The 26,583-nt window shown below is 43.8% G+C and overlaps 1 protein-coding gene and 1 long non-coding RNA gene across 4 annotated transcripts in view; one reads left to right on the forward strand and one right to left on the reverse strand.

Annotated features, from left to right (window-relative positions):
• Igf1r (insulin like growth factor 1 receptor) overlaps positions 1-26,583 on the forward strand; it is a 268,904-nt gene that overhangs the window by 132,598 nt on the left and 109,723 nt on the right. The window contains exon 1 of one of the 2 annotated variants that reach the window (XM_063249956.1): positions 25,639-25,699. The exons of the other annotated variant lie outside the window; for it this stretch is intronic. Coding sequence (XP_063106026.1) covers positions 25,654-25,699 — 46 coding nt within the window. The 5' untranslated portion in view covers positions 25,639-25,653. Of the gene's footprint in view, positions 1-25,638; positions 25,700-26,583 lie in introns of those variants that run through there. 2 annotated transcript variants of the gene reach the window in all.
• Positions 256-5,234, reverse strand: LOC134476363 (uncharacterized). Of its 2 annotated transcripts, none has more exons than XR_010047932.1 (3): positions 5,138-5,234; positions 4,723-4,893; positions 256-4,063 (listed from the first exon to the last, which is right to left on the reverse strand). It is a non-coding gene; the product is annotated as an uncharacterized LOC134476363 (long non-coding RNA). The 2 variants fall into 2 exon arrangements; XR_010047933.1 differs by having other exon boundaries at positions 5,078-5,213.

The following is a 26,583-nucleotide window of genomic DNA, read 5'->3' on the forward strand; positions in this document are numbered from 1 at the left end:
ATTGTGCAGCATTGCACAGTAACTGATCTGAAGCTTATGGATTGTATTGAGCTTGTCTGAGTTGCATTTAGATACTCAGCCTGGTTTCAGATATGAATGAAATCTCTGAGACAGGGTAGATGCCGTGAGCATCTGCTCTGCTGCCAGGTGGGTTTCTGTCCTGGCTCTGCCTCTTTGTAGACCTGTGCCTCTGTCCCTGCCGTGTAAGAGGGCACTGAGTGTAGTATCCATCCTGAGGGATAGTCATGTAGTGAGAGTTAAGTGAACTGACCCACAGGAGTTTGCAGCAAGGGCAGGACGGTGGCACCGTGTGCAGCGTGGTACCACCACCATTCTGATGCTTGGATGTGTTGTTGCTTTGCCAGTGTCTTCACTGTCATTAATGCAAATGTCCCGTTTCTTTGTTGTCTCCCTTTCTGTAGTAGGACTTTATTTTTTATAGTTTACACAGTGTGAGTCCAGAGAGAATAACAGGACCAGTGTGGCAATAATAAAGTCATATTTGTGAGACTATGCTGAATATTTTGATCCACAAGCCATCATTATAAACATTGCCTTGTAATTGGAAAATTCTCTAAGAACAGTCTCGGTGATCATTAGAAATTTTGAAATTTGAGATATCAATTCTTTGCAGTAATGATGTTGTGATAGCAATGACAAGCATGCATATGCTTGTATATATTTATATGTATGCATGTGGTTTTTTTTCCAAGACAGGTATTTAGGTCAGCTTGGCATGGTAAAGAATGATATTGGCATTCTCCCTGTGAGGAGTTTAGAATAGTGATATTTAATGATTAAGTCATATTAATATTAAAAATAATTTTTATTAATATTAATATCCATTAACCACCAAATTAAATATCAACATTTATTAATATAAAACCCAAAATTGAAAGATTTCTGTTTTCCTGTATTTCCAGTATTTTCATCTCCCTCAAAAAAATATTTCCAGCTGTGGGATATATCATGAATAATTATTGGCTATACCCCAGCTTTGCATTGAAAGAAGTGCAGGTTTAAGGATAATTATTCAACTATTTGGGGTTACTGTGCATACAGCTTTCATTATCATTAAAAATGTACCCGAGATGATCAGCTTATAGAGAAAGATGGTTTATTTGGCTCACAATTTCAGAGTTCAGTTCATGAGCTGTTGGCCCTGTTGCTCTTGGGCCTGTGGCAGGGCAGTACATCGAGGTGGTAGTGTGTGGTGGAGCAGAACCACTTGCCCCGTGGCCAGGATGCTGAGGGTAGAAAAGAAGAGCCAAGGTCGCATGTTAAGAGCCTCTGAGGACTAGAAGACCTCCTAGGAGGCCCCCATCTTAAAGTTTCATCATCTCCCAATGGTGACAAGCTGGGGACCAGGCCTTTAACACACAGGCCGTTGGGGACATTCAGGATCCAGACTATAGCTCTGTGTCACCAACATGGGAACAGAAACTGCAGATAAATCTAACATACATCCATTGCGAAGACACTATGAATCATGGTTTTTGGTGCTGGGTTGTAAAGATCAGCAGGACGTGGTCCTCACCCTTGATGCACTTCTGTCATAGACTTACACAGAAACTCCAGGGCAGGCACATGTGGGAAGATTCTTCTTAACAGCTCAAACAAGAGGCTGCCGAAGACACTCCCTTGTCCTGATGGCTTCAGTGCCTCAGGAGCCAGGTGGCTGTGATGTTCTGATCCGGAAAAGAACACTCAGAAGAGAGCACACGTTCTAGGGCTTTGTCTGAGACCCTGTGGCAGTTTTTAGGGGTACTCTTCTCATGTCTATCCTCTGAATTCACTGGGGAGAGAGGCAGTCTCAGAAATGGCACAGGGACTTGCCAGACGGGCCAGCAGTACTTGAGGGTAGGGGGTGGCTTGAGGACCTCGTGTTTGTTGGAAGCTTGGATTCACCTTTCCCAGGGTAGCCAAGACTGGACTCCATTAGCTCAGGGGCTTCGGAGCCTGGAGAGGCTTGCTTTTCCTGGGCTGAGTCTGGGAGTGGAGCCATGTAGGCAGCGTGAGCTCCGCTGCCTCCTGAGTGCTGCTGGCTGAAAGGCTTGCCTGGTGCCAGGGCTCTGGGCATTGGGAGTATTGCCTGACCTGCCAGGCAAGAAACGTGAACCACAGTGGTGAACTGGCAGTGAATTAGCAGGCCCTTTAACTGCCATCTTTTCTTTCCATGTTTTTATAAAGCCACTGAGTAGACACCAGATTATAAATCCTGTGCAGACAGTTTCTGGATTCAACCTCGGAGAAGAGTTTGGGTTTTAAGGAATACTTAAACTCAGTGTTTGTTGGTCTTGTTTTCCAGTGGACGGTGCTGCACACTGGCTGGCTGTGAGATCTGGGCGCACCCACACAGCCCTCAGTGGGCGCCTTGTAGGCGTGTGGTTCCGACATTGCTGTCCTCTATCCTAGTTGGTTAAAGTTAATGTTCTGCACGTTGTAGTCAGTTTATGGGATGAAAATCCACCACCCTGCCATCGTGTCGAGGTCAACTTTTCCGAGAGACACATAGGTCAGTGACAAGGTTTGGGTGTGAGCTCAGTAGGGTGCTCCCTCCTGAGGGACAGGAAGATGAACCCATCACTTTTTTGAATCAGCTACATGACGGTAGATCGTGCTAAACTATCAAAATGGATAGAGTGAAGCCTTCCTCTCCTGGCATCCTCAGAGAACTCTCTGACTCAGCTGTTAACCCTTTCACTTTTGTCTTACGTTTACATTGTTATTGTTTTGCACTGTTCTTTGTCCTCCTGGAGGTCATGCATCATGCTGGGGGTTTGCTTTGAATCCGCATTGGATCAACTCTGCTTGAACCTATGTGCCTAATTTCTGTGCCTGGTGGAGCCAGCTATTAGAGGTACAATTACCCCTTCCAGCCTCCAACTGAAGCTGTTCTTTTAGGGGGGGAAAAAAAAAGTAAAAAGGTTTTTGTGTTTGTCTCTTTGAATATGTTAATTTGGGGGAAATAAATATTATTGAATGTTTATGTGTGTATATGGAATATCTCTTGATAGCCTTCTTTACCAGGTGACTATTAAAATCAGATTCGAATGATTTCAAGTGCAATCCAGAAATTGACAAACTATACCCTGTGCTACCAATTCCAGGCAACCATGCCACCCCTCTCCTCCATGAAATTGTATTGAGATGCAGCCACACTCAGTTGCTAAGTGTTGCCCCTGGCTCCTTTGACGTTACAGTGGGGGAGTTGAGTATTTAGGACGCAAGCAGTATGGCTTGCAAAGCCTTTTTACAGAAAAGACTGTATCGTGTATTCAAGGACCAATGAGTTTCTATTTGGAAAGCTTCACATGCAGGAAACTCATAATCTTACAAGCAACGTGTTACATTTGCAGATAGCTTGAATGTCAGAAATTCTTCCTTTATAGAAGCAAACAAAACCCCACTTCTTCCTAACTTGCGGATAGTTTGGGTCTTTTTATATCCTGTGAACCATAAAAAGCAAATATCTCTTCAAGGTAATTACCTCTTTGAGTATTTGAAGATAGCTATTGTATACCCTCCAAATATTTCCCTCTCCAGATTAAATATTGGTAGCTATTAGTTACCTGTTCTTTATTACAGAGTTTTTACTCTCCACTTGATAAAGTCTATTTTAACTCTTCTCAACAACATCCCCGAGAATTAACAAGTCTCCCCTTGAAGGACATGCCCTGTAGAAATCCTATCAAGACATTGGTTGACCTTTCTGGGATGCAGCTGAAGATTGTATTTTTGTCTTTAAGCACTGCTGATTTATTGGCATGACTAGCAAAACCCTTGAACTCTCTGGCCCTTTAAGCCTTGTTATCATTTCTGTTATTCTTACATTGTTACCATTCTTTCTAAAGGTTTTGAAAACATTTCTTATACAAGATTTGGGCCGTATTTCCAAACTTGGTCTTTGTATGTCATATTTCCACACTTGCTCTCTGTTTGAGGCTTTGTCGTTGAGTTGACTGTTAGGGTAACTCCAAGCTGACTTGACTCTAATCAGGTGTCTTCATAGGTGGACTAGAGATGTACCTCGGCGGTAGAGCATTGTCTAGCAATGCGTGAGCTTAGGTTCAATCCCCAGTAGAGCCAAAAAAGGGAGGGAGGGAGAGAGAAAGGGAGGGAGGGAGGGAGGGAGGAAGGAAGGAAGGAAGGAAGGAAGAAAGGAAAGAAAGAAAGAAAGGAAGAAAGAAAGAAAGAAAGAAAGTCAGTCAGTCTGTCTTCGCAGGTGCCATGAAATCTATCCAAGGAAATCTCCATAAGAGATCATCATTCCATTATTCTGTATACACAGACCCACTCCCTTTCTCTCCTGCTGTTCTGATCTTTAGCTAAAGAATGAACATAGCTTTAGTGGCTTTTCCAGAAGGGCTGGTGTAATGGGAGCTTCAGTTCAGATGTTCCCATTGTCTCCCTTGACTTGGATGAGGGTTACTATCTGGGGCCTTGACCTAATTGGCCATTCAGTATTAATTTTGCAATTTTTTTCTATATATTTGATACTTTGACATTTTGGGACTTTCCTAACCCTAAAGAGACGATCCTACAGCTAGCCAATTTTTAGCAAGTAAAGGACCATACTTCCATATACAAAATAACCAACCCAGACCCAGTTCCCCCACCACCTTCTTTATGGAATTTCATACTCAGGTCCAATATTCTCCTGCTCTAGACTCCCATAACCTGCTAATATAATTCAAATGTGCCAATGCTAAGCCCACTTACCTTGCCTCTTCTGTTCCATGTTAGTCAAATACTTGACACAGGCTGCCTCCGTAAAGAAAAGTTGATTCAGCTCCAGCTTTGGAAGCTGAGGGTCCAGACAGCATAGCATAGGCTTGGTGAGAGTTTCCCTTGTCTGAGTCACCACCTACTGGGTAGCAGTGCCAGGGGCTTCTGTGGGAGCAAGAAACACACTTGGAACCAAGAAGCAGCAGAGAGGGAGAGCCCGGCTTCTTTTACACAACCCTCCTGTGAGACCTAGCAAAATCTCTTCCCAGGGCAAGATGCCCAGTGGCCTAAGGACCTCCCATTAGGGCCCATTTCATAGGTTCCACCACTCACTTCCCTATACTCTTACCCTGGGGGCAAAGCCTCCACCACATGGATCCTTGGGGGGACACCCAAACCATTTGCAAACCTTGGCAGTTCCTTCCCATGGAAACCACAGTAAAAGCTTTTGTTCATGTTTTCTTCTGCTTCCTGGTTGACCATCATGCTTCCTGTGGTGGTGTCCATGCGAATGATGAGTAACTTCTTTTCAACAGCAGTGGTCACCTGATCTGTTGGCCTCGCTGTACCTGAATAGCAATAGCCCTGCATTTTGAAGTACTTGAGGATTGCCACATTCTGAAAAATAGCCGAGGGCAAAGAACTCAGTGCTGAGTGACCCTGGGCTATTTCCTTTGCCTGAACTGGAAAGGCATCTGGAATTGCCTTTGTGGGGCTAAAGGTGTAACTCTGTGGTCCAGCACGCTCATCTAACAGTGCAAGGCATTGGGTTAGATCTTGAGCACTGCAAAAAGAAAACAATACAAAACAAACCAAAAGGGAAACAACAGTAGTAACAACAACCACAACAACAAAGCACCCAAAACCAAAATGAATCAACAATACTTAGATGAAGGAAAGTGGTCGAAGACCCACCAACCCCTTTCGTTAGTTTGGCTCCACAAGGGCACAGTCCAACAGAATGGTGGTCCAGAAGAGGTTCTGAACTGTAATAGTCCACCATACTGAACTTTGGTACTTCCAGGGGTGAAGCCAAGCAAATGTAAATACATTTCTTGAATGTTTTGACCATTGTGAGATAACTGAAGAATTTCAGATGAGGAATCACTCAGCCTCTCCTACTGTAGTTGAGCTTCCTTACCAGTGAGGCTGGTGGTTGTGAATGGCTTTTCTTACCAGATCCTGTTGCGAAATCAGGATTAAACTTTAAAATGCATTTAAGTTACTCTTACTGGCACAAATGATAAATCACTTCAGAAGGGCACCATGCCATGTGGTCAGGCATCCTTTTTATGCCCTGTGTAGCACTGTCCTCTTCAGCCTTCTGTGCTTTGTTTATGTGACTTTAAAAACTAAAGCAGATGTGCGCAGGACCTTGACCGAGGGATGTAGTGCACCAACCACGTGTAGCTATGTTTCATTTCAATCAGAAGAGCATGACATGGTCTACAGAGAAAGATCGTTAGACTGAAAAAAAGCCTGTTTTGTGTCTAACTATACTTTTCTGAAACATTGAAAGGTAAAGACCACTCTAACTTCCTTAATAGAAATGTTGTAACAGTATCTGTGTGTGTGGAAGGGGTCAGACTTGCAGTTCTGAAAGTGAACTTAATGCCTCATGGTTTTAAATACCAGTGAAAATGTGTTTGTCAAGCAGTAGCTATAGCCTGGTGAGTTTTGTCTTTTATTTAGTTCAGCCTTGGGAGGAAAACACCCAGGAAACCTGAGTTAATATAAAAAAATGCACTCTGTAATTCTGATTCTGTAACTGGTGTGAAATACAGATATAAAATCAGAAACATTTTCAAAGTTAACGATCACAGTTTAAAATCAGTTTGAAATTTAATAAGTAATTTTAATCACCAATAGAAAATGACATAATCTGTGTTCTGGAGCCAACCAGGCCTCTTCTGAAAGGAGAGCTTCCCGGATGGGGTCAGAAGGCAACTGAAAACCCCGGAGAACAATGGCCGTTCTCTCTGATGGGAGTTGCTCCTTTTCCTTGTGGTCACAGCCCCTTCCTGTTGCTCCCGTCTTAATGGAATCTCCGTTATGAAGTTGTTGAAGAAATGAGGAAGGGGGGCGCCTACCCCTCTCTCTGCACTGGGGAGAGCCCTGCCTGTGAAAGCAGCCTTTGTGCACACTGGGCTGGGCCCGTGGCAGACAGGGCACAATCAGGCTATTGTTTATTTGGGAAAGCTATGGCATCCTATTGCAATTATTTATGGAAGAAAATATTTGATGTTTTTGGAAGAGGTTGGATTTGGGGAGATGAGGGAGGGAGAATGGCTGGGCTTTCCCTTTTGTCCCATCCATTCTGGATCACTCGGAGGTTAGGATGGAGCTGTATAGTCCACAGGAGGGAATTTTGTGGCCCTGTGTGGGAGCATTCGAGGCAGAGAAACTCAAAGCACCTCCAGTTTGGGTTCTGGGAATGATGGAGGAGGAGATGGTTTTGCTGTACTTGAGGCTGACATGGGGTGGCTGTTCACTGTTGCCTTCCAGTCCTGTACCCCTCAATGCTGACCTGGAACTCTTGCCCATGCTCTGCCACCACCTTGGCTGAAGTTGAGTCTCAATTCCTAAGTAGTGAGAATGCTGAAACGTTCAGCATCTCCTCTCTTTCTCAGTGTTCACGTCTGTTACTCAGCTTTGATCACTGCAGCAAACACCTGAGATAATCAACTTGTGGAGAGAAAAGGGTTATTTTGGCTAACAGTATTGGAAGTCCTGGAGGAGATTGGTTGGCCCTCTGGCTTGGGGGTGGCTGAGTAGGTACCCTGTGGCTTGGGCGGTGGGTGAGGCTCCACAGCATGGCAGGAGTGTGTGTCAGAGTGCAGCTGCTCACCTCATGTTCTGGGGGCTGGAAAGAACAAGGAAGTGCTGGGGTCCCACTGTCCCCTCCAAGGCACATCTTGGATGATCCAAAAACATCCAGGTCCAGGTTCTACTACCTCCCAAAAGCAACACCCTGAGAACCAAGCCTTTAACACGTGAGTCTTTGGGGAATCCAAACTTAAGACCGAAACAAAGCCAAGTGCAGTGACACATGCCTGTTATGCCACCACTCTGGGAGGCTGAGGCAAAGAACTCGCAAGTTTTGGCCCAGCCCAGGCAACTTAGCAACCTACCAACACTGTCTCAAAATAGAAAAATGCAATACTAGCTAGGCATGGTGGTACATGTCTATAATCCTAGCAGTCTGCTAGGCTAAGGCAGGAGAATTACAAGTTCCAGCCCAGCCTAGGTGACTTAGGGAGATCTTGTCTCAGAATAAACATTTAAAATAACATTGAAAAAGCCAAGGATGTGGCTCAGTGCAAAGGCCCTGAATTCAAATAAAACCCAAGGGGGTTGCAAGTTGAACCAGTGTCTGAGGTTGAATGCTCTCCATCCTCAACCGTACGTTTCTCCAAAAGGGAAAAGGGGTCCTGTTCTGCTTTCATATCACACGTTTCGTGTGCCCTTTCTGGCCTCCCCATCCCTACTTGCCCTGTCTTGTCCCGCCTGCTTCACCCCATCTCTTCTCCTTCTGCAGCTTCTGAGGCTGCTGAGGTGGCCCTAATCATAGACTCGCCCTTGTTGCCAGCATTTCCAAGATTAGAGCAGCAACTGCAACTCAGAACTGTCCCAGAAATCCCCAGGGGTAACTCCAAGAGCTGCTCAGCGCCTGACACACAGTAGACCTCAGGACTGCAGAGAGCGCTGTTTTATGAAGCATTTGTCTTCCCAGAATCATCATTCTCCCGTTGCTGTGTGTGGACGGCTTTACCTTTGGTTTTTCCCTGAACTTCACATTAGGGGCCCCTCTACCACCTCTACCCCGGATCCCCAAATGCCCTCCCTGCAGAGGCCTCCTTGCCTCCTCACGCAGCATCCCTCAGCCACACATTTCCTGACTACTTACTTTTCTTGCTCAGAGCACTTCAGAGTTGGTTTTTTTACCTGTAAATCTCATTAAGGTAATTCTCCTATTCTTTGGATCATAAACACTTCCTTGTACCTGGGTGATGTTTTTTTGGGCCTGAATTTTAGTGTGATCTTGAGCCTCCATGTCTCCAGGCGTGGAGGAAGATGAGTAACTGAGTGTCGCAGTTAATGATTCTCTCCTGTCCCACATGGTCCCCAGAGGAACCCGCGATGGGGACAACATGACAGCTTTCTCTGGGGAGGTGGAAGCAGAAGATAAATCAGCAGGCAGAGCACATTCACATAACCTTATGGCCAAGAAAGTGGCTGGAAACACACAGTTGTTTAAATCCAAGATCTGCAAAGCCAGGTCCATAACACCTAGGGGTCCTGTCCTGATCCGTGAAGGAGACAGGAAAGGTTTCTGTGTTCTCCACCAGGCAGTGGTATAGACAGTGAGCAGGTGTAATGTGCTGTTGAAGAGTAAGATGAGACACAGGGTACTGGTGTCACAGTTCAGGGGTGCAGGGTGGGCGAATGTGTGATGGGGGTGGTGCTTGGTGAGGCTGGGTAGACGTAGGGGCTGAGGGTAGTTGAGTCAGCAGTGGCAAGTTTAGGGGGAAAATGCAAGAGGAAAAAGCCTTGAGGTAGCCACAGACTGATGCCCAGCACAGTAGGGAAATTAAGTCTGTTAGCTGACGGTCTGAGGCCTCCTCCATAACAAAATGTTGCCGCCTGCATGACTTAACAGCTAACATTTATTTTCTGACAGTGCTAGAGAATGCAAGTCCAAGACCAGGGTGCCAGCAAGATCTGATTCTGGTAAATAAAGCCTTTCCCCTGGTTAGCACATAGCCAGTTGCCCATCCATTTCAACTCCTGGAAATGACAATCAGAACTATCCAGATGTTGTTGGATGTGCTTTAGGGGTGTGTGCAGCAGTATTGAATTGCTTACATGGAGAATATTTTTGTTGGTGGGAAAACTCTCTACCCCTCCAGCCCCCACGTGTGAGTGGAGTGACATTGTTTCATGTGTTTTAAAAATCGTTTCATATCTGGCTTAATTGAAGGCACCTGGATGCTAGTACCTACTTCTGCATTCTACCTGCTTCCAATACTACTCTCCGGGAAAATGCCAGTGTACACCATTGAGACTATTAGAGTTACAAAGGCAGAGAAAATTTTAGGCATGATGCAGTGTGCTTCGATACTGAAGCAGAGAGTTTCAGGTGTAGGAAACCTGGCCCGAAGGAACTTAGATTTGAAGTGGCAGAGGATGGGAAGGACAGAGAGACAAGAGACACCCACATTTATATTCATGGTGATTTCTGAGTTTCAACGCCAGCCCAGCTCCATTCCATTTCCCCTCCACAGGCAGTTCCGCCAGAGAGGGTTTATGAAGTGCTGAAATAGTTGCACAGTCTGCCACCATTCTATAAATGATAAATAATAATTAACTTGGCAAGTCTAGGCAGAGCAAATCAGTGAGATTACAAGAAAGGAGACGTTAAGGTTTCAGAAAGAAGGAAAATCACCTTTGTCTCTGCAGGTCCTAAAACACATGAGCCACCTTCACGTAGCTACCCAGGAAGTAAGTGCTCCACAGAGCAAGTGGTCATGGGCACTGTTTGGCCACAGGTTTGTGGCATCTCATGTGAGGTGCAGTCCTGCTCCTGCCTCACAGGTCCTGGCGGAGCGCTCTGAGCACACTCATCCCTTGGGGTCGTTTCTGGCAGGGAACAAGTCAGCACAGATTGGGATTAATAGGCATGTTTTTAGGTTTGAGGTGGCTCAACCTTAGGTTTGAGGTTTTTATGTTTTTAGGTGGCTTTGTGTGTTTGGTTAATGTCATTACATTTCCTACAAGATAATAAAGTTCAAACCTGAAAGGAGTTTCCTGTCTTACAAGGGCATAAAGTGAAGAATTAAGCTTACTTTGGACTTTTAAATGATTTTAACTTATTGCTGGAAGCTCATATAATTTCATGGCAGGGCCACGGGCCTTCCAGTTGGTTGAGTTTATATAACCTCTTATTAATTTATTCATTTGTTCATTCGCCTATCAGGAAGCTTTATCTTTTCAGTTGAACATACAAAACTAGTCACTCTTGAGCTGTACATTTTATGATTTCTCAGGCAACTTACTATATTAAATATAGAAAAACAATCAGAATAAACTTCTGTTCTCCGAATCAGAAAGGAGTTGCTCCAACTTGTGGTGGTCACATTGCTAAATGTAAAAATAGTAGAGTTAGGTGAAATAAATAAGATTAATGATTTGGAGAGGGGGGTAGTATTTGAGTAAATTAGAAATGTTCCTTGAGTTTCAGAGCGACAGTGATTTAAGTGAGGTTCCAGCATAGGAGTGCATGTGGTTTCCATTTTATAGTTTTCCCAATTGAAAACAAACTTTGGGGATTTTTATTGAAGTTGGTCAGTTTTAACTTATGCAAGGCTCAGCAGCCACCTTTTGCTCCTCTTCCCGTTTCCCCCATCATGCTGTGAAGAAAGCAGCACACCACTGTGGTATTGATGGAAACCTTTATTTCACCAGTTCCCGTCTTATAAACTAGGCTAAGGAGCACAAAGGCTGTTTGGTTCTTCATGACTTGCATAAGACGTGCTTCTTTCTCTGTCTTTCTCTTCTGAAGTGACTTGGCTGGGTGAGAGCCCAAAGTCCCTGAAAAGGGGGAAGCTGAAATGCAAACAGAGTTGAATAATGAAGTGATGTCACTCTGAACCAATGGGAACAGTAGGTGTCACGTGCCTGGCAGCTACTTCAAATGCCCACAAAACAAGAGGAATGGCTTAAGCTGTCTTCCCTTCCCACCACCAAGCAGCAGTCACCGCCAAGAGCACATGCAGAACAGTCATTGTATGAAACGTAGCTGTACGTGGAGGATGCATCTTAACAAGCTGGTAGATTTTTGCAAAGCATGAAGACTCATGTGCAGCTTTATTTTCTGGTCCTGTCCAACCAGCATTTCTGTCAACTGAGAAATGGGGATAGGGTTTGGTTGGATTCCAGTTGAGGTTGCAGCTTTCCTGGTGTCAGACCCAGGCGTTTAGCTTAACGTTATGTTCACTGAGCTTAACAGCCATAACCTCTTGGTTTCATTATCATGGGGGCTTCTGCACAGCTGCCCGTTCTGTTTGTGATTCTAGACTTAAAACTCTTCCAGGAAATATTTCTCACTTAGGCCACCCTCGTTTAAATAAACAAAACAACCGCCATACACAAACAAACAAACTTGGTTAACTACTCTTTTTGAGTGTATTCAGAGAGAAAGGAAAGAAGAAAATGTGATGTTTGGAATGGTGCTTATCCCTCACCACCTAGCCATTCATGAATGTTGTGGTTTAAACAGAACTGAAATGGGAATCGATTGTCTCGTTAAAAATGCTTTTGTTGCATGGTCAGCACTGGGAGGCAGGGAAGATAGCCTGAGATGCAGAGTGATTCTCAGGGTGGACTTGTGACTGCAACCCATTTTGGAGGGGAGAGCATTGATAGACAAGGCTGCCAGTTCTTTTGTAAGAAATCAAGGGCCTTTGTGCCCGCCTACCTGGTTCCTCTTCCTTCCCGGTGAAAGTCAAGGGGCCACATAATGAGGCCAGACTTGGCGAGAGTTTTCTTTCCAGTCTTCTTTGCTCTTCTGGAAATGACTGTCCTGTTTATCCTCACTGTTTCAGTCTGAATTCCTCCACCCTAGTTCAGTTTTTACTTGGTCTCTTGACATTCAACTTTCCCTTCCCATTATTCCATTCAGTAAATGATCATCTGACTGTTTTATCGACAGTGTCCTGTTGGTTGAGATACTCACCTGTTCACAAAAATTCACAATAGCTCCCTGTGTGAAACCCTGAATTAGACTCTACTTTTCCCTAGTTACCTAAGCTTATCCAGCTTTGTAGATGCAAGGGTCACTGGACTGGTTTCTTGCAGGTTCTGCCAAAATGCTCTATCCTGCCTCCATTCTCATGCCATTACTCATGCTTTCTTGCACTTGATTGGAATTCCTTCCCATGCTTTCTATTTGAACATCAATCCCAGTTAAGATCCTCTCTCTCTCTCTCTAAGCAATTGGTTGCAGTAGTAGCCTGCAGTCTCTTCCCTGGGAGTTGATTGCATCCTGTTGTTTTGTTCTTTTATTTCACACTCTTGGCATAGTCTCGAAGACATCATAGTAGTATAATATACTGGTAAATTTTAAGATTGTGGGATTTGGGGAGGTCTTCCAGTGTCCCTGCCCCCAAAACCTTTACTGTCTGTCCTAAGCATTGCTTTCCCTGGCTTTCTAATGGAATGGTGAACTCCACCTCTCCGCAATGCTGTGGGATGAAACACTGTGCTGTGTATGGGGAGTAGCTGGGGCAGCACCTGTCAGGGCAGTAAGTGCACATAACGCAACTGGTCAGTAGTGGTTTTTACCTTAAAATCATGGAGAGACCAAATCCCAGCCCCTCATCTGCACCTGCGCATTTCAGGAGTTCAGTAAATATTTAGCGAGTCTGATACCTGTAGACAGACTCTGAAATAACTTAAACATTTAAGCAGTGCTTTCTTGGGGATTTAACTTGCCAAATGTGGAAGACTGAATGATAGAATATGTAAGCTGTATTTTTCTTGTGATTCTATGCACTGTCCATGTTGCAATTTAAAGATTTTTGGAACGCAATGTAAAAATGATTTAGTGTTCTGTAATTGGTTTCCTGAAAGCAAAATGATATTTATGTGAGCTTCAATGAAAGATGCAGCTACTGTAATTTATTGTGGAGGAACAGTCTCAAAGTGTATAGAATGAGCAAAGCTTAAGTGTATTAAATATTCTAGAGGAAGACATATTTAGGCCATAAATCTAGTCTTCCTTTGGAATTTGTTTTCCTGCTTCTCTGCCAGGTGTATGAAGATTTTAAGTTCTCAGGCCTTGGTAGGAGGAAGATTTAAGGTTCCAAGAGGACGTTTGTATCTCTTTTAAATTTCTATTGTTTATCAATGACATCTATAAATGTTTTAGGGAAGTCTGTCCTGTAACATTACCCACTTAGCTCTGTGCAGTTGTCTGGCGATTGCTGTGAGGAAGGGCTGTATTTTGTTGCTGACAAGTACATCTCAAAAGTGCGAACACCTGAATAGGCAATAAAATATTAAGGGCTGCTCCTGTAGCAGGCTGCTTTCCGTGATGTGTGAAAGTCTATGGGGTTTATAATTGGTCTGGCCATACGGCTGCCTAGGATTAGAATGTCTTCAGAGCCCATGAAACCCTCTCTTTGAAGCAAGAACATGGAGATAGTTTATTTTAAAATGTAATTGCTGTGTTACTGGGATTTGAATTTGAGTGTCCAGATTAAACTGTATTTCTGTTTAAAGACTGCATGGCTAAAAATTTTCAGTATAATTTCCCCCACTGCTACCACTAAATCACAGAATGAATGATAACTATGACAGTGAAGTTTCATTTCATTTTCAGACCCGAGTTTAGGAGTTTCAGAGCAGATGGCTCTTGGAAACATGCAAAATGCTCTGGCGAGGCGCTCTAGCCACCTTTAGATGGGAGGAACTCTGCTTTGTGCCCTGTAACCTTATTCATGTAGGATTTGCACTTGTACCATTAAGACCCCCTTAGTCCAGATCACTTTGTTCCATTTGGGTGATGTTTACATTTCTAATGAGCTAAAGAGGAAGTAGGTGAGGGAGAAAGCCAAGAGGAAATTGCATTCTAATGTTTGCTACAGGCAGCCCTCAGACTTGGTAAACCTAGGTACTTAGAGATGATGTGAATTGGTTTAAAAGGCCATTTACAAAGGGAAGAGTAACTCTCACTTAGCTGATTTCATGTGGTTATTGAAACTGCTGCTAATAGTCAGAAGGGAAGTTTTCTTCTTATATTCTGCAGTAAAAAGTAAGGGTTGAGGAGATAATGCCCCTCTATCCCACCTGCTCAAAGCCCATTGGCCAGTCGGACAAGGGGCTCCTCACTGATAGAAAGCCTGCAAAATCTGGGTTGGTGAGAGGGCCACCCAAGAAACCAAGACTTGTGGGAGAAGATCCTACCTGATGGCCAGCCCCCAGTCCAGTGTACCCCTCAGAGCCATCTCTGCCCTCTGGTTTTGCTTAAACAAGACTGCTCAGTTTTGATTTTTTTTTTTTTTCTTTCCTTAGAAAAGAACTAACTTTAAGGTCTCCCTGACATATCTGATCAGGCTAAACCTTTCAGTCAGACCCAGTTTCCAGAGAGGCTTCTGAGAACTTTTCTTTGGTTTGGTTGCTAGTTCACCTCCTGCCAGAAATTTACCAGAGTCATCAGAAGTCTGCCCCCCAACTTCTGAAAGACAGGCGCCCTGGTCAGATCACACCTTGAGTGTGTGCTGGGGCAGGAGGCCTTCCACTGCACAAGGAAGCAAGACCGGGAAACTCATTTGTAGATCTGACTTTGCTTCTTTGTGTTCAGATTCAACCAGGGAAGTGGTGTGGGTCTCTAGAAGCCAGGGAAGGAAATAGGAGAGCTGACATGTTTTGAAAACAGCAGGAAGCATTTTCAGCAGCGTGCATGCCACTTAACCACATTCATGCAGGTCGCCAGGGCAGGCTCTCTGGCCATGTGCTCTGCACCCCAGTTTCTTTGCAAAGAACTTAATGATCTGTAAAGAAACACTTACAAGCATGAATGTAGAACCTACTATTTTAAGGAGTCCTGAGATGAACATTCTTCTAATACATATTTACCCTAATGTATTTGTTTAGTGTGTTTGTTTATTTGCATGTTTCTACTTTGGAGGTTTTAGCTATTTTAAACTGAATATGTACTACCTAGGGAATTTGTTCATCTTACAATATCATTGTGTTGCAGAATTGACCAATTCAGTTAAACACCTTAAAATCCCTTATACCAAATTGATGCTATTTGAACTACTACTTGAGAGCGACTACTTTCAGACCCTCGAAGCACTTAGTTACAACCCTTGGTCTAATCACACGTTATTTTTAGTTATTAAGACACATTTCAGTGCTTCTTAGGATACTGTTCCTTGGTATCATAAGTCCTTCCAAAGAGAAAGACTGTTAGTTAAAAATAATCTTCAGGGGCTGGGGATTTAGCTCAGCGGCATAAGCGCCTGCCTTGCAAGCAGGCAGTCATGAGTTCGATCCCTGGTACCGATAAAAATGAAAAAGACAAAAAAAATAATAATAATAATCTTCAATTCAGACTTTCATTCAAATGAGTCATTTTACTAAGTCCAGTTTAAAGAGATTTTTAGTTCAGCTTACAAAAACAAAATACATTTGACATGTTTAGTGACAGAAGAATATTTTGTGCGAGATTCCTTGTTATTGGTATTGTTTTTGATGCCCTTTTTGTCTTTCATACCATTAGCATTATCCATGTCTAAGGTGATTTGATGCTAAGTAGCAGAAGTATTGATTTGAGAGAATTGCTCCTGGAATTTTCCCATGGCAGTTGTTGCCTGAAAAAAATTGAGAATCTCTGTCTGTCTGTCTGTCTGTCTGTCTGTCTGTATCTCTCTCTCTGTCTCCGTCTATGTCTCTGTCTCTGTCTTAGACATAGATGTCCTGAGTATGCTTTAGGATTATACATGACAAACAAGGAGTCTCCTTTTAAGAACACATTTTCAAGCCAGAGTTGCTGGCGAACATTTCAGATCTGCAGGGGCTGCTGTGTGCCTTGCCTCCTTTTGGAATAGTTTGTGCCATTTCTGTTTAGCATCCATAGTACTGTAAATAGCAGCAGAGAACTGCAGTTCTGGGATCCCAGGACAGGCAGGCCGCAAAGGCTCCCCCTGTTCCGGCACAGTCTGTGACCCTCAGTTTTTTCAGTGCAACAATTACGAACCTGAAAAACGGGCGCCTCTAATAGTGGGCATTCACTGACTCAAAAAAATTTTAATGCCTAAATGCCAGTGACCAGGTCACCTCAGATGGACCCGAATTGATAATTGCCATAGTCTGGTGAATCTAACACCTTTGTATTTTTCTATATGTATTTTTTGAAAATTATTTAATTATGAAAATAACTATGTGTGAAAAGCAAAGTATTATTAAATTTAAAGGACAGTTCCATAGCTGGTGAATATGGTTTTGTGATACAGAAGCGAAAGGACCAAATGACCTTCTGCCCTTTGACATCTTGTTGTTTTGTCCCCACTGCATCCAGCCTTGATGCAGACTTGGGTCAGCTTAAAGTCTTAAAGAAGACTCCTCCTCTACCTCGGTCTTGCCCCAGATGCCCAGGGCAGCACTGTCCTGTGTTCTGTGTGGGCTGGGAGCTCTCAGAGAGCTCGTCTCCTGCATGGGTTTCTCCATCACAGCCATAGCCACACACTCAGTCTGGGTTACTTCCCCCCAAGCTCTTTCCCTTCTTTGTTCCATCTCTGTGTTGCCCCTAGATGCATATTTTGGGAAAGCTTCCTGTTCTTTCACAGTCAACATATATGAAACAAAATATGTTGGTTTTTCAAAGCCAACCAGTATTCTGGACTGTAGAGAGTTGATTTACTGGCCTGAGCTCAAAACCTTGAGATCTGTCATCAGTGACCGTGTTCTGTCAATTCCTTTCTAATTAAACGCTCTCTTTTCCATTTGTCCCACTCCTCCCTCTTCCTACCTCAGGATTGCTGCAGGTTCCTGCATAAGTTTCCTAAGTCCACTCCCTCCCCCGTCCCTCCTGCCACCCCATGCATAGCTTCTATTCTGAAGTATGGCTCATTACCTGTTAGAGGGGGAGCCCCACACCCCCTTTTCCACCCCCTGTGAACTTTTTACCTCCTTGTTGTAGCATTTGCCACTGACATTTCCGATCTGGATGACTTCTTGCTCGCTTGTGTTTGCTGGAAATAGCCCTTACTCTCTTCCCCCTTGTGTCTGGCTCTCTTTCTCTTAACTTCAGGAAATTCCTTTTCCTCTAAATTTACCTCCTGGCCCTCGATTTTTATTTAATTTTATCATTGTGTACAGATGTTATGTGCCCAAGGAGAGGGTAAACTTTGAGTGGGCAAGGACTATGTCTTAGGATACTCAAAGTTTCACATATCCTATGACTCCTTGGGCGCAAGAATTACAGTGTCTTTCTTATTCTCTTAATTCCCAGTGCATCCTAAAAGCCCATTGCATATCTAAATGAAGGAAAGACCAGGAAGGAAAGCTTGTAAAACTTTATGCTGTTAAACTTTCTCAGAGATATTTAATCTCCTTGCAAGTTGGGTATTTTTAAGCCACTGTCTGGGCATCTTATTCCTCTTCAACGTGCCGGAAAGATCAAGGGTAACGTATGTATAGATGTTTGTTGACATGTTTCTCAGAATATGAATTAACATTGCTGATCTTGATTATTTGCCTTGGGTGTATAGTTTTCCCTCTAAAAGTAAGTTGAAGGTAAGTGATGTCCTATGAAGCTGCAGGCTCCTTTCTCTACGCTGTTCTTCAAATGTAGTTAAATCACTTTATGCTAAATTGGAATATTGGAATTGACTTCTTAAACTATGTTTGCTTGCTGTGTCTGTCAGTGAACCTAATATAAGCAGTGCCTTATGGGATTTGGTGCGCTGTCACCTGCTCCCTATTACTCATGGTGCTGTGAAACCAATTTCTGATTGCAGATAGTACCATCACCAGGTTAAGTGCTTTGGATCTTAAGTAGTCTCTATCTGTGATGGTAACTACTTTCATTCCTGGTCTTTTTGGGGAGCTCAATGTTAAACTACAGCTCTTAGATTTGTAACTTTTATTTTGAACCTAGGACCTGACACATGCTGGGCAAGAGCTATTTCACTGAGCTACAACCTCCACCTCTCCGTATGTTTAGATCAGGTTTGATACTGGCCTCTTTTGGGAAGAAATGGCAGGCCCTACATTAGGAACCTACCAAGATTTAAAACTGCCTAAAAGAAGTCTCTTTGGGTAGAGTGTCCCTTGGCATCATCTCCTAAAATTGATAGTTAGAATAACATGATGTGGTGTACCATCTGGACAGACCGATCACCAACCGAAGTTCTTGTGTGGACCCATTTGAACTCTTGTCTGCCTCACTTTTCTTAGCCATCAAACAAAGGTTTGGAACAGTGAAGCCCTCCCCACCCCATTTCTTTTGGGAACATATAGGAACTGCTGTTTATAGCAAGCGTGCCTGGTTGTGTCATACTGTGTTCTAGACCCACTGCGTTAGCGTCGAGAGCACTATCAGGTGGTGTGAATGATGCTACTTAGAGTTCACTCAGTCCCACCCATTGTCTGGCCACACCGAATTAGTCCAGTCTCAGAATGGGCTGTAGTAGGCAACTTCCTAAAGCTGACTTCTCCTAAGCCCCTGAAGCACAGCACCAGCTGTTTGTAGACATAGGTTCTACACCTGCAGATTTAACCAAGCACGGATCAGAAAGATAGTGATTTTCCCTTATCATTGTTGACTAAGCAGGATGTTGTGACAGCTGTTGTCATCACCTTTACACTGTCTTAGGTACTGCAGGTCATCTGTACACAGAAGGGTGTTTAACGTACACGGAAGGATGAGCCTATGTTGTGTGAAAATTGTGCCTCATTTTATTGTAAAAGATTCGGGCGGGGCTGGGAATCAGTCCCCTCTGGATTCTGGGGGGTGACTATTGGCATCCGCGGTTTTGTAGAAGTGAGAATTCTCTCTTGATGGTAATACCGCCATACTTTTATGGGAACAGCTGCAAAATAGTTCTGCTTTTGAATGGCCCATTGATAGATACAGTTTAAAATTTTCCAAAAATCACTCAGGGACTTTTTAAAAAAAGAGGATAGGAGTGGGGAGGGGGCATATCAGTTTCAAAAGAACCTTTAGGGCAATTACAAGCTGTTAGGAAATGTCATGGATTAGTAATACGGATACCCAAGCTTATATCACAGAAGTCATTAATCATGCATGTTCTTGACAGGGAGATTATTTTCCAGTTTTTTAAAAAGCCTAGGATTTTTTTGTTTGCTTTTTTTTTTTATTAAAAAGTAATTTAGAGCCAGTAACTTAACCTGTTTTTCATAAATGTGCTAGGCACCCAAAAAAATACTCATGCTTCCATGGTTGAGGTCCTCAAATGAACTTACGTGTTGGACCCTGGTAACTCCAGCTAACTTGCTTGAATTGTCTCTGTTGAGTAATAGTGTAGACCCTGATTCAGGAGTCTGATCTTCATGGTCAGCTGTGCAGTGCTGGCTTATGAGGGCTCATTTGTTTCCTTTTTCTGCTGTTACCACTTTTCTCCCTTTCCCGGAAGCAATGAGACCGTTTCATCTCCATAGCATGTAATGGTGTGTCTTATAATTACATGTTTACAGCTTGAACTTCCCCGGGCTGTGCCTTGTTCGGTAAGAGTTTATAGAGTTTGCGAGCCATACCCTGTATTCATCCTTCCAGCATCAGCACATTGCCCGGCATGCAACAGAGCCCCAGAAATGTTTACAGCAGAATCATCCAGGGGAATCACTTCCACTGGCTATAGCAGGAGCCATCTCTGTTTAGATGAAAAGTGCTCTTAAAGAAATGGAAGAAGCCATTAAACACTCCAGGATCCGCAGTGTAATCTGTACTTCCTATTATGTGAGTTCTCTCATGAAAAGATCAGATTCTGGCTAAAACAAACAGAAGAAAACAACTCCTGCCTTCCTATGTCTCCTTTCTTTCTCCTTACTGCACACTTGACCAGAATTGATATGAGTTCAATAAGGTTCTAGTCCTGTTGGGCAGCTCAAGCAGGAAAGCCATTGAACTCTGGGGTTACAAGAAATATCTGAAAACAAAGCGATTTCTGCTAAGTGGGCATCTCCAGACATCCTTCCCTTTGCAGACCCACCTAACGGCTCTGAAAGACAGACCATCCCTAGGTAGCCAGCCTGGATGCTGCATTTAGCTTGAGAGTACCATTTAACCCAGACTTGGAAGAATTTTGACGAGGAGTAACACTGAGGGTATCCTCATAAACTAGCAGATACAGAGCTATCAGTGTTCCCCTTCCTTTAGGGAACATACTTGTGCTGAAACTGTAGTCACAAGTATCAGCAGTTTTGGTCGGGAATTGTGGAGGAAGAGGATCAGAGAGCCCACCTAGATAGCCGGGTTTCTGCCTGTGTTTGTTACAGGCAGGCACTGCGCTGCTGTATAAGCTGATAGTGAGCCAGAAGTCACAAGACCCTTTGGCAGAAGTACTTCAAGCTTTTTAGGTGGCCGGCAGAACACTGTACACACACGCGCGCACGCATGCTCACACACAGGATTTGAAGGCTGTGTTTTGAGAAGTGAAAACTGTAGGATTATAATACTGTGGGGTCTTACATGTAGGTAGCTGGCCGGAAGGAACACAGGTTGGAACCTACTATTAGCTTTTGCCAGCAGGGTGGAAATAGCCATCTTTCTCCATTCTTATCCCTTCAAAGGACATTGTTAGTGGGGACAGGGGTGACTTTTTGTGACTGAGAAGAGATTTCCTTTGTGAATAATTATTTCTCTCTTCTGTGAAAAGGCTTCTGTAGTTTTAAAACCATTTGTCTGTCCCTAAGGATAGATTCACTTTGCAGTTTAGGGAAGTAAAAGTTAGCGTCTACCAAGTGAAAGAGAGGGAGAACTGGGGTTTTGGGAAACAGGGCTGTAATGGAGGTAAACAGGAGTCAGAGGCAGATGATGGCAGCTTTTGATGCATTCGGGGTCTGGAAGAACGCTGGTCTCCAAATCGCTTCTGCAACTAACTCCTATAAACAAGTCTCTGCATCCTTCAGTGACTCCCTGCACGTTTGTTAGGGCTGTGTTTCCTACCAAGCCAAGTCTGGAATTAGGAGTGTTTGTTTGGGACTTGAGCCAAATCACGCAAGTGTTGTGGAGGGTGATTTTCCTGTGGAGAGAGTGGTGTGGATTGGGAGGCTCGTGTGAAGTATTTAGAACGTTTCAATCTTTTGGTAGTTTCTTTTCCTCAGTGTCAGTGTGACTTTTTCACTTGTGTTCTTCCTCCTCTGCTTCGTTTGAATTTCAGTTGTGTAATATCAGTGGCACTGACAGTTATGAAATCAATAAAATGGCAAAAATCTGCCAAGCTGGAGCCCAAGCCAGCAACTGTGGGCCGAGGATGGCCCTACCCACCAGGAATAAAATGTCTGTCTCCTTCTCCCTCTCCCTGCCCTTAGCTTTTTATTTTGAAATAATTTTAGACTTACAAAAAGTTAAAAAACAGCACAGAGAGTTCCTAAAATGTCACCCAGTTCTCACTAATGTTAACTTCTTACATAACCATAATCCAATTATTGCAACCAAGAAATTAATATTGGCACAATATTCGTGCTATAGACCTTATCCAGATTTCCCCAGTTTTTCCATGGATGCCCCTGTCCTTTTTCAGATTCAGAATCCTTCACTGCATTTAGTTGCCCCAGCTGTCCGAGCTCCTCTGTGTATGACAGTTCGTGTCTTTCCCTGAGTGTCACGACCTTGATATTTTAGAGGAGCACCAGTTGCATTTTGTAAAATGTGTCTTTGCCGGGCTCCCTCTGATTTTCTTCTCACTTGAGTCAGTGTACACGTTTTGGGGAAGAGTCTACAGAAACAAGAATGTCCTTAGCGCACCGTGACAGGGTGACCTCAGGATGTCTTGCAGGTGATGTTGACCTTAAGCACGGGGAATATTATCCTATAGATGATATCTGCCAGGTTTCTCCTCTTTGGTCACTGGTGTCTTGGGGTTGAGACTTGGAGACATGCAGATGTTCTGTTTCTCAGCACACTGGTGGCGGGAACCCTAATGTTACCATTCTGTGGTATTTACCTGCACCAGCCCTTGCTGCTGTGCTCCCGTGGCGATTTGCTGTCTTCCCCTGCATTTGTTCTTTGGCATTTTCCTGGAAGGAAGAGAGCTCCCCTTGCTTAATCCCAACACTGCCTTTCAACACATGTGCTCTGGGTAACTTCTAGATGACTGAAGATGACTCATAAAGAAGGGAGATGTTTTTAAATGTTGAAAGGAGGACAGGCTACTGAATCCTGACAGTGCCTGCCTCATCTGGCCTGGAGACACTGCAGAACGCTTTGACCCTGGTTCTCATTCAGATCTACTGGACTGGCAAGGCTCTGGAGTCTTTCCTGGCCTGAGAGTCTTTCCGATACTGATTTTTTTTCATTGCTTCTTTATAATAGGCTTTATTTGGTAGGAGATTGTTGCACAGATTTGGGGTTCACCTTTATTGGAAAAAATTTAGATTTTCTAATTTAGCCTTTTTGTTTTCTACTACTAGCACCTTAGTGCACTGTTCTTTCCTGCCACTTGTTTTTATTTGTAAGCATCTGCACTTGCCTATCTCTGTCTTATTGGTAGCATCTATACCAGCATGTTAAAAGGCCAGTGAGATGTATCTCTTTGAAGTTGCATTAGAAAAACAAGATAAGATTAGGAAAAAAAAAAAAAAAAAGAGGAAGCTGAGATTGCTGACTGAAAGAATTCCTAAGATTATCTGTGGATTTCAATTAGCCATGATTTTGAATTTATTATAGATTTCCAGTAGGCTAACTGTTCTGTAAGGAGGTAAAAGAGATAGCTTGCTGTAAATCCTCCCAAGTAATGTTAATGATACATTATTGATGCACAGCTACTAGGAGTGTGAGACCAAGATGGAATCCTCAGGGGGGATGGCAAAACTAACTGTATTTAGAAAGATGAACCTTAAAATGTCCTTTGCATCCTGAATGTAAAACAATGAAAACAAAACATCATCCTGAGAGTCCTGTCTCTTGCTCCAGGTTTTGCAGTTGAAAATGCTTCCTGTGGAGTTAAGAGCTAAAGCTATTCTAGGATTTACTGGGAGGCAGATGGTTATTAGGGAGTGGGAATGGTTGGGACGCCTTCATTTCCATTCTTGAGTTCTATCCTTGCCTGCTTGTAGCTGGGCAAGGCTCTTCCTGCAGGAAGCTGGTGCTTCTGCAGCCCATGCCTTGTCATCCTTTTGCCCAACCAGACCTTTCTAGAATCTGAAGTTAGAGGTTGGCGTGAGCCAGGTTGATCTGATCAGTATGTTCCGCTAGGTTCCAGTGCCCAGAGCATCCCTGTAGGGCCTCAGAAATGATACAGAGGACAACTTAAATAAGATTTCAGCCAGAAAGCTGCAGGCTGTCATTCTGGGGATGGTGTTGGCCTCTCTTGCCACTGCTGCAGGTGTGTGCCTGCTGTCCTGTGACCACTGAGCAGACCCTGGGAAAGTACAGGAGTCATCCTTAGTGCATGTGGGGGAGGCAGAGCTCTTGTTTTTGCTCAAGGAGTTTCAGTTGTCTCCTTCTCCACTCAATCTCAAACTTCTGACAAGGCCCCCAAGGGTAGGAGGACTGGAGGGCTGCTTAAGGAATGAAGTGGCCACTCACTGGATTTCACAGACAGCATTGTCAGCCAAGCTGTAGCTTGCAAACCTGCTTCTAGGGAGCTCATGCCCGATGACACTAGTAGTTGGCATTCAGTGTAGCATTTACTGTATGTGAGGTAGTAGTCCAGGCCATGTCTACATATTCTAATTCAGTTTTCATACAGATATAATTATAGTCCCACTTTAAAGATGAGAAAAATCAATGCACAGAGAAGTTAAAGGACACACAGCTAGTAAATGACACATCTGGGATGTAAGCCTAGTCAACCTGGCTCCAGAATATATAGTGTTAGACTCTAGTCTCTGCTACCTTTTAATAGACCTCCCCATACCACCAGCAGCAGCACCCCCGCGCACACACACACACACACACACACACACACACACAGGACCCACACAGTAAATCTGGCTGGCTGATTCAGGTGGCTACAAGTGACATTACCTCTCTGTGTCTCAGAAATGACAATGTTACTTCAAACACAACTCTGATTTCGCATTTTCTGTTAGCTTTAGGTAAAGAAAGGACAAAGATAAACAACATTTCCTTATTACAAGATTGTGTTTGTCTTTGTAATTTCATGGCAAAAATTGTGCCCCGGATGGTGGAGATCCAAGTAGCCTCCGAGGTACTTTGCCTCTGTTGATGACAAGCACATGAGGACCTGCAGCTTTGTTCAGGCACTGACGGGCTCCTTTCAGCCATCCTGTGGGGCATGCTGGCTGCTGGGAGTGGCTTGAAGTCCCTCTCTGCAGTGCCATCTCCAGCCTGTCCAGGAGTGGTCCCAGCATGGTCCCACCACCATGTTTGTTGGCCCTGGTGTTTGCCGTCATATAGCAGCTGAGTGTCTGCTCCTGCAGATAGTCTCTGGGTCTTCATTTCATTTCCTTTGGGAAAAACAGTTATTTGCCTGCTGTCATTTTGTCTGCCTTCCTAAGAAAACTTCTGATATAATTTAGGCTTTTTGTTTATTTTGTAGGTGCCCTTTCTTTAGGTCCTTCTTAAAAGCCCAGTTGTGCCACCAAACTTTGCCACAGCCCTTGTGATTGACTTTGGCCTCTATAAGTCACCCTCCTGCCTAGTTTAATCATACAGTCCCCTTTCCTGTCCTTCCTGGGTATTGTGCTCACACAGTTGGGTCAGGTGGGCAAACTCTCAGAGAGCCTCTCCCCTCTGGAGTACAGGCGTCCAGCAGGGTGTGTGTGACTCCACAGCACATGATGCCAGTGCCCATGTGATGAGAGACACAAAAACAGCATGTCCTGATAGCAAGCCCCATGCCTTCAAATCTTGCTTTTTATGGTAACAAATAAACTTTTTACGGTGTCCCTTTTCTTTTGGTATCATCTAAACTAGTGAGAAAATAAGTAAGAACCTTATTAAAAAAGAGAAGTAGAGGAGAAAATGTGCTGGAGTCCTTGCTTTACCAGTAGGCTGCTTTGAAAGCGTGGATGTGTCTTTAAGAAAAAGGAAACGCTAAAAAAAAGAAGTGTTACTGTCATCCTAATGAAGTTAACGTAGCACATTTTTATAGGCTGCCAAAATTCCCCTTGGTGTGGCCAATAGAAGTCAGCCAACTAGAGTCCGGTAGTGGAAAGTGCTGGTGACACGTTGACTCTATTGAGATTAGCTTTGAAAAAAAATAACTTATGGAGACCTGGAGCATTTCCAGCAGCCCGTTCAGCTTTGGTGCAGGTGTGATCTCTGTTCTCTTGGCTTTGTCCCCTCCCACTCTTCCTGGCTCCCTGTTTATCTTTGACATCCATGGGGAGTTCCGGTTGGTATATCTTGACTGGTGATTCTGCCTGTGTTTAGCAAATACTTCATATTTTAGTGCTTTCAAAATATAGAAACAAACAACTTTTGAAAGCATCTGCAAAGTGCATGAGGGAAACAAGCTACCCTACCTCGAAGAGGGGTTTGTTTCCCTTTCTTGTTGTTCTGGTCACCTGCTGTAAGGGCAGGAGCTGTGGGTTGCTTCCATTTCTTGGCACGTGGATAGCTCCCCTCTCCTGTGCTTGTTCATTTATAAGGAAGTTCATCTGTTCCTTAGAAAGTTCTGGAAAAGGCGCTTTCACACTGTCTCTCTGTGGAGCACTGCTGTCAGTTCCGTCTTAGTGCAAAGGGACAACTGGCATCCTTTTTCTAGATGAACATCTTGTAATCATTCCTTGCAAAGTGATTTTTTTTTTTTTTTTGGTATGTTTCATTCTGCTATTTTGTTCATTTCTGTAGAAAGGAGTAACATTCTAACTAAAAAGTTCCCTGATGTGATAATTAAGATAGCCTCCTTGGAAAATTCTGGAACAAACCCTTTCTTCTCTGTCCTTAGAGAGGCGCAGACACAGGTGATGGAAGTATCATCCTAGCGAGCCGAGAACCTACCCTGTGTATATCATCTAGGCTCAGAATTCCATGTTGCATGCATTCTGTTTTGTTTTGCTTTGTTTTTACTGCTTTACTGCCTTTGATAAGGAAGAGACTTCTGTATTAAAGCTAATTTTACTCCAAGCGGGCTGAGAGGAGAACAATCTATTGTCCTGTGGAGGTCAAGGCTGTGCTGAACAACAGACCATTGT

The sequence above is a fragment of the Cavia porcellus genome, unplaced genomic scaffold (assembly GCF_034190915.1).
Source record: "Cavia porcellus strain 051 isolate PalLab524CR breed Dunkin Hartley unplaced genomic scaffold, mCavPor4.1 scaffold_6, whole genome shotgun sequence".
NCBI lineage: Eukaryota > Metazoa > Chordata > Mammalia > Rodentia > Caviidae > Cavia > Cavia porcellus.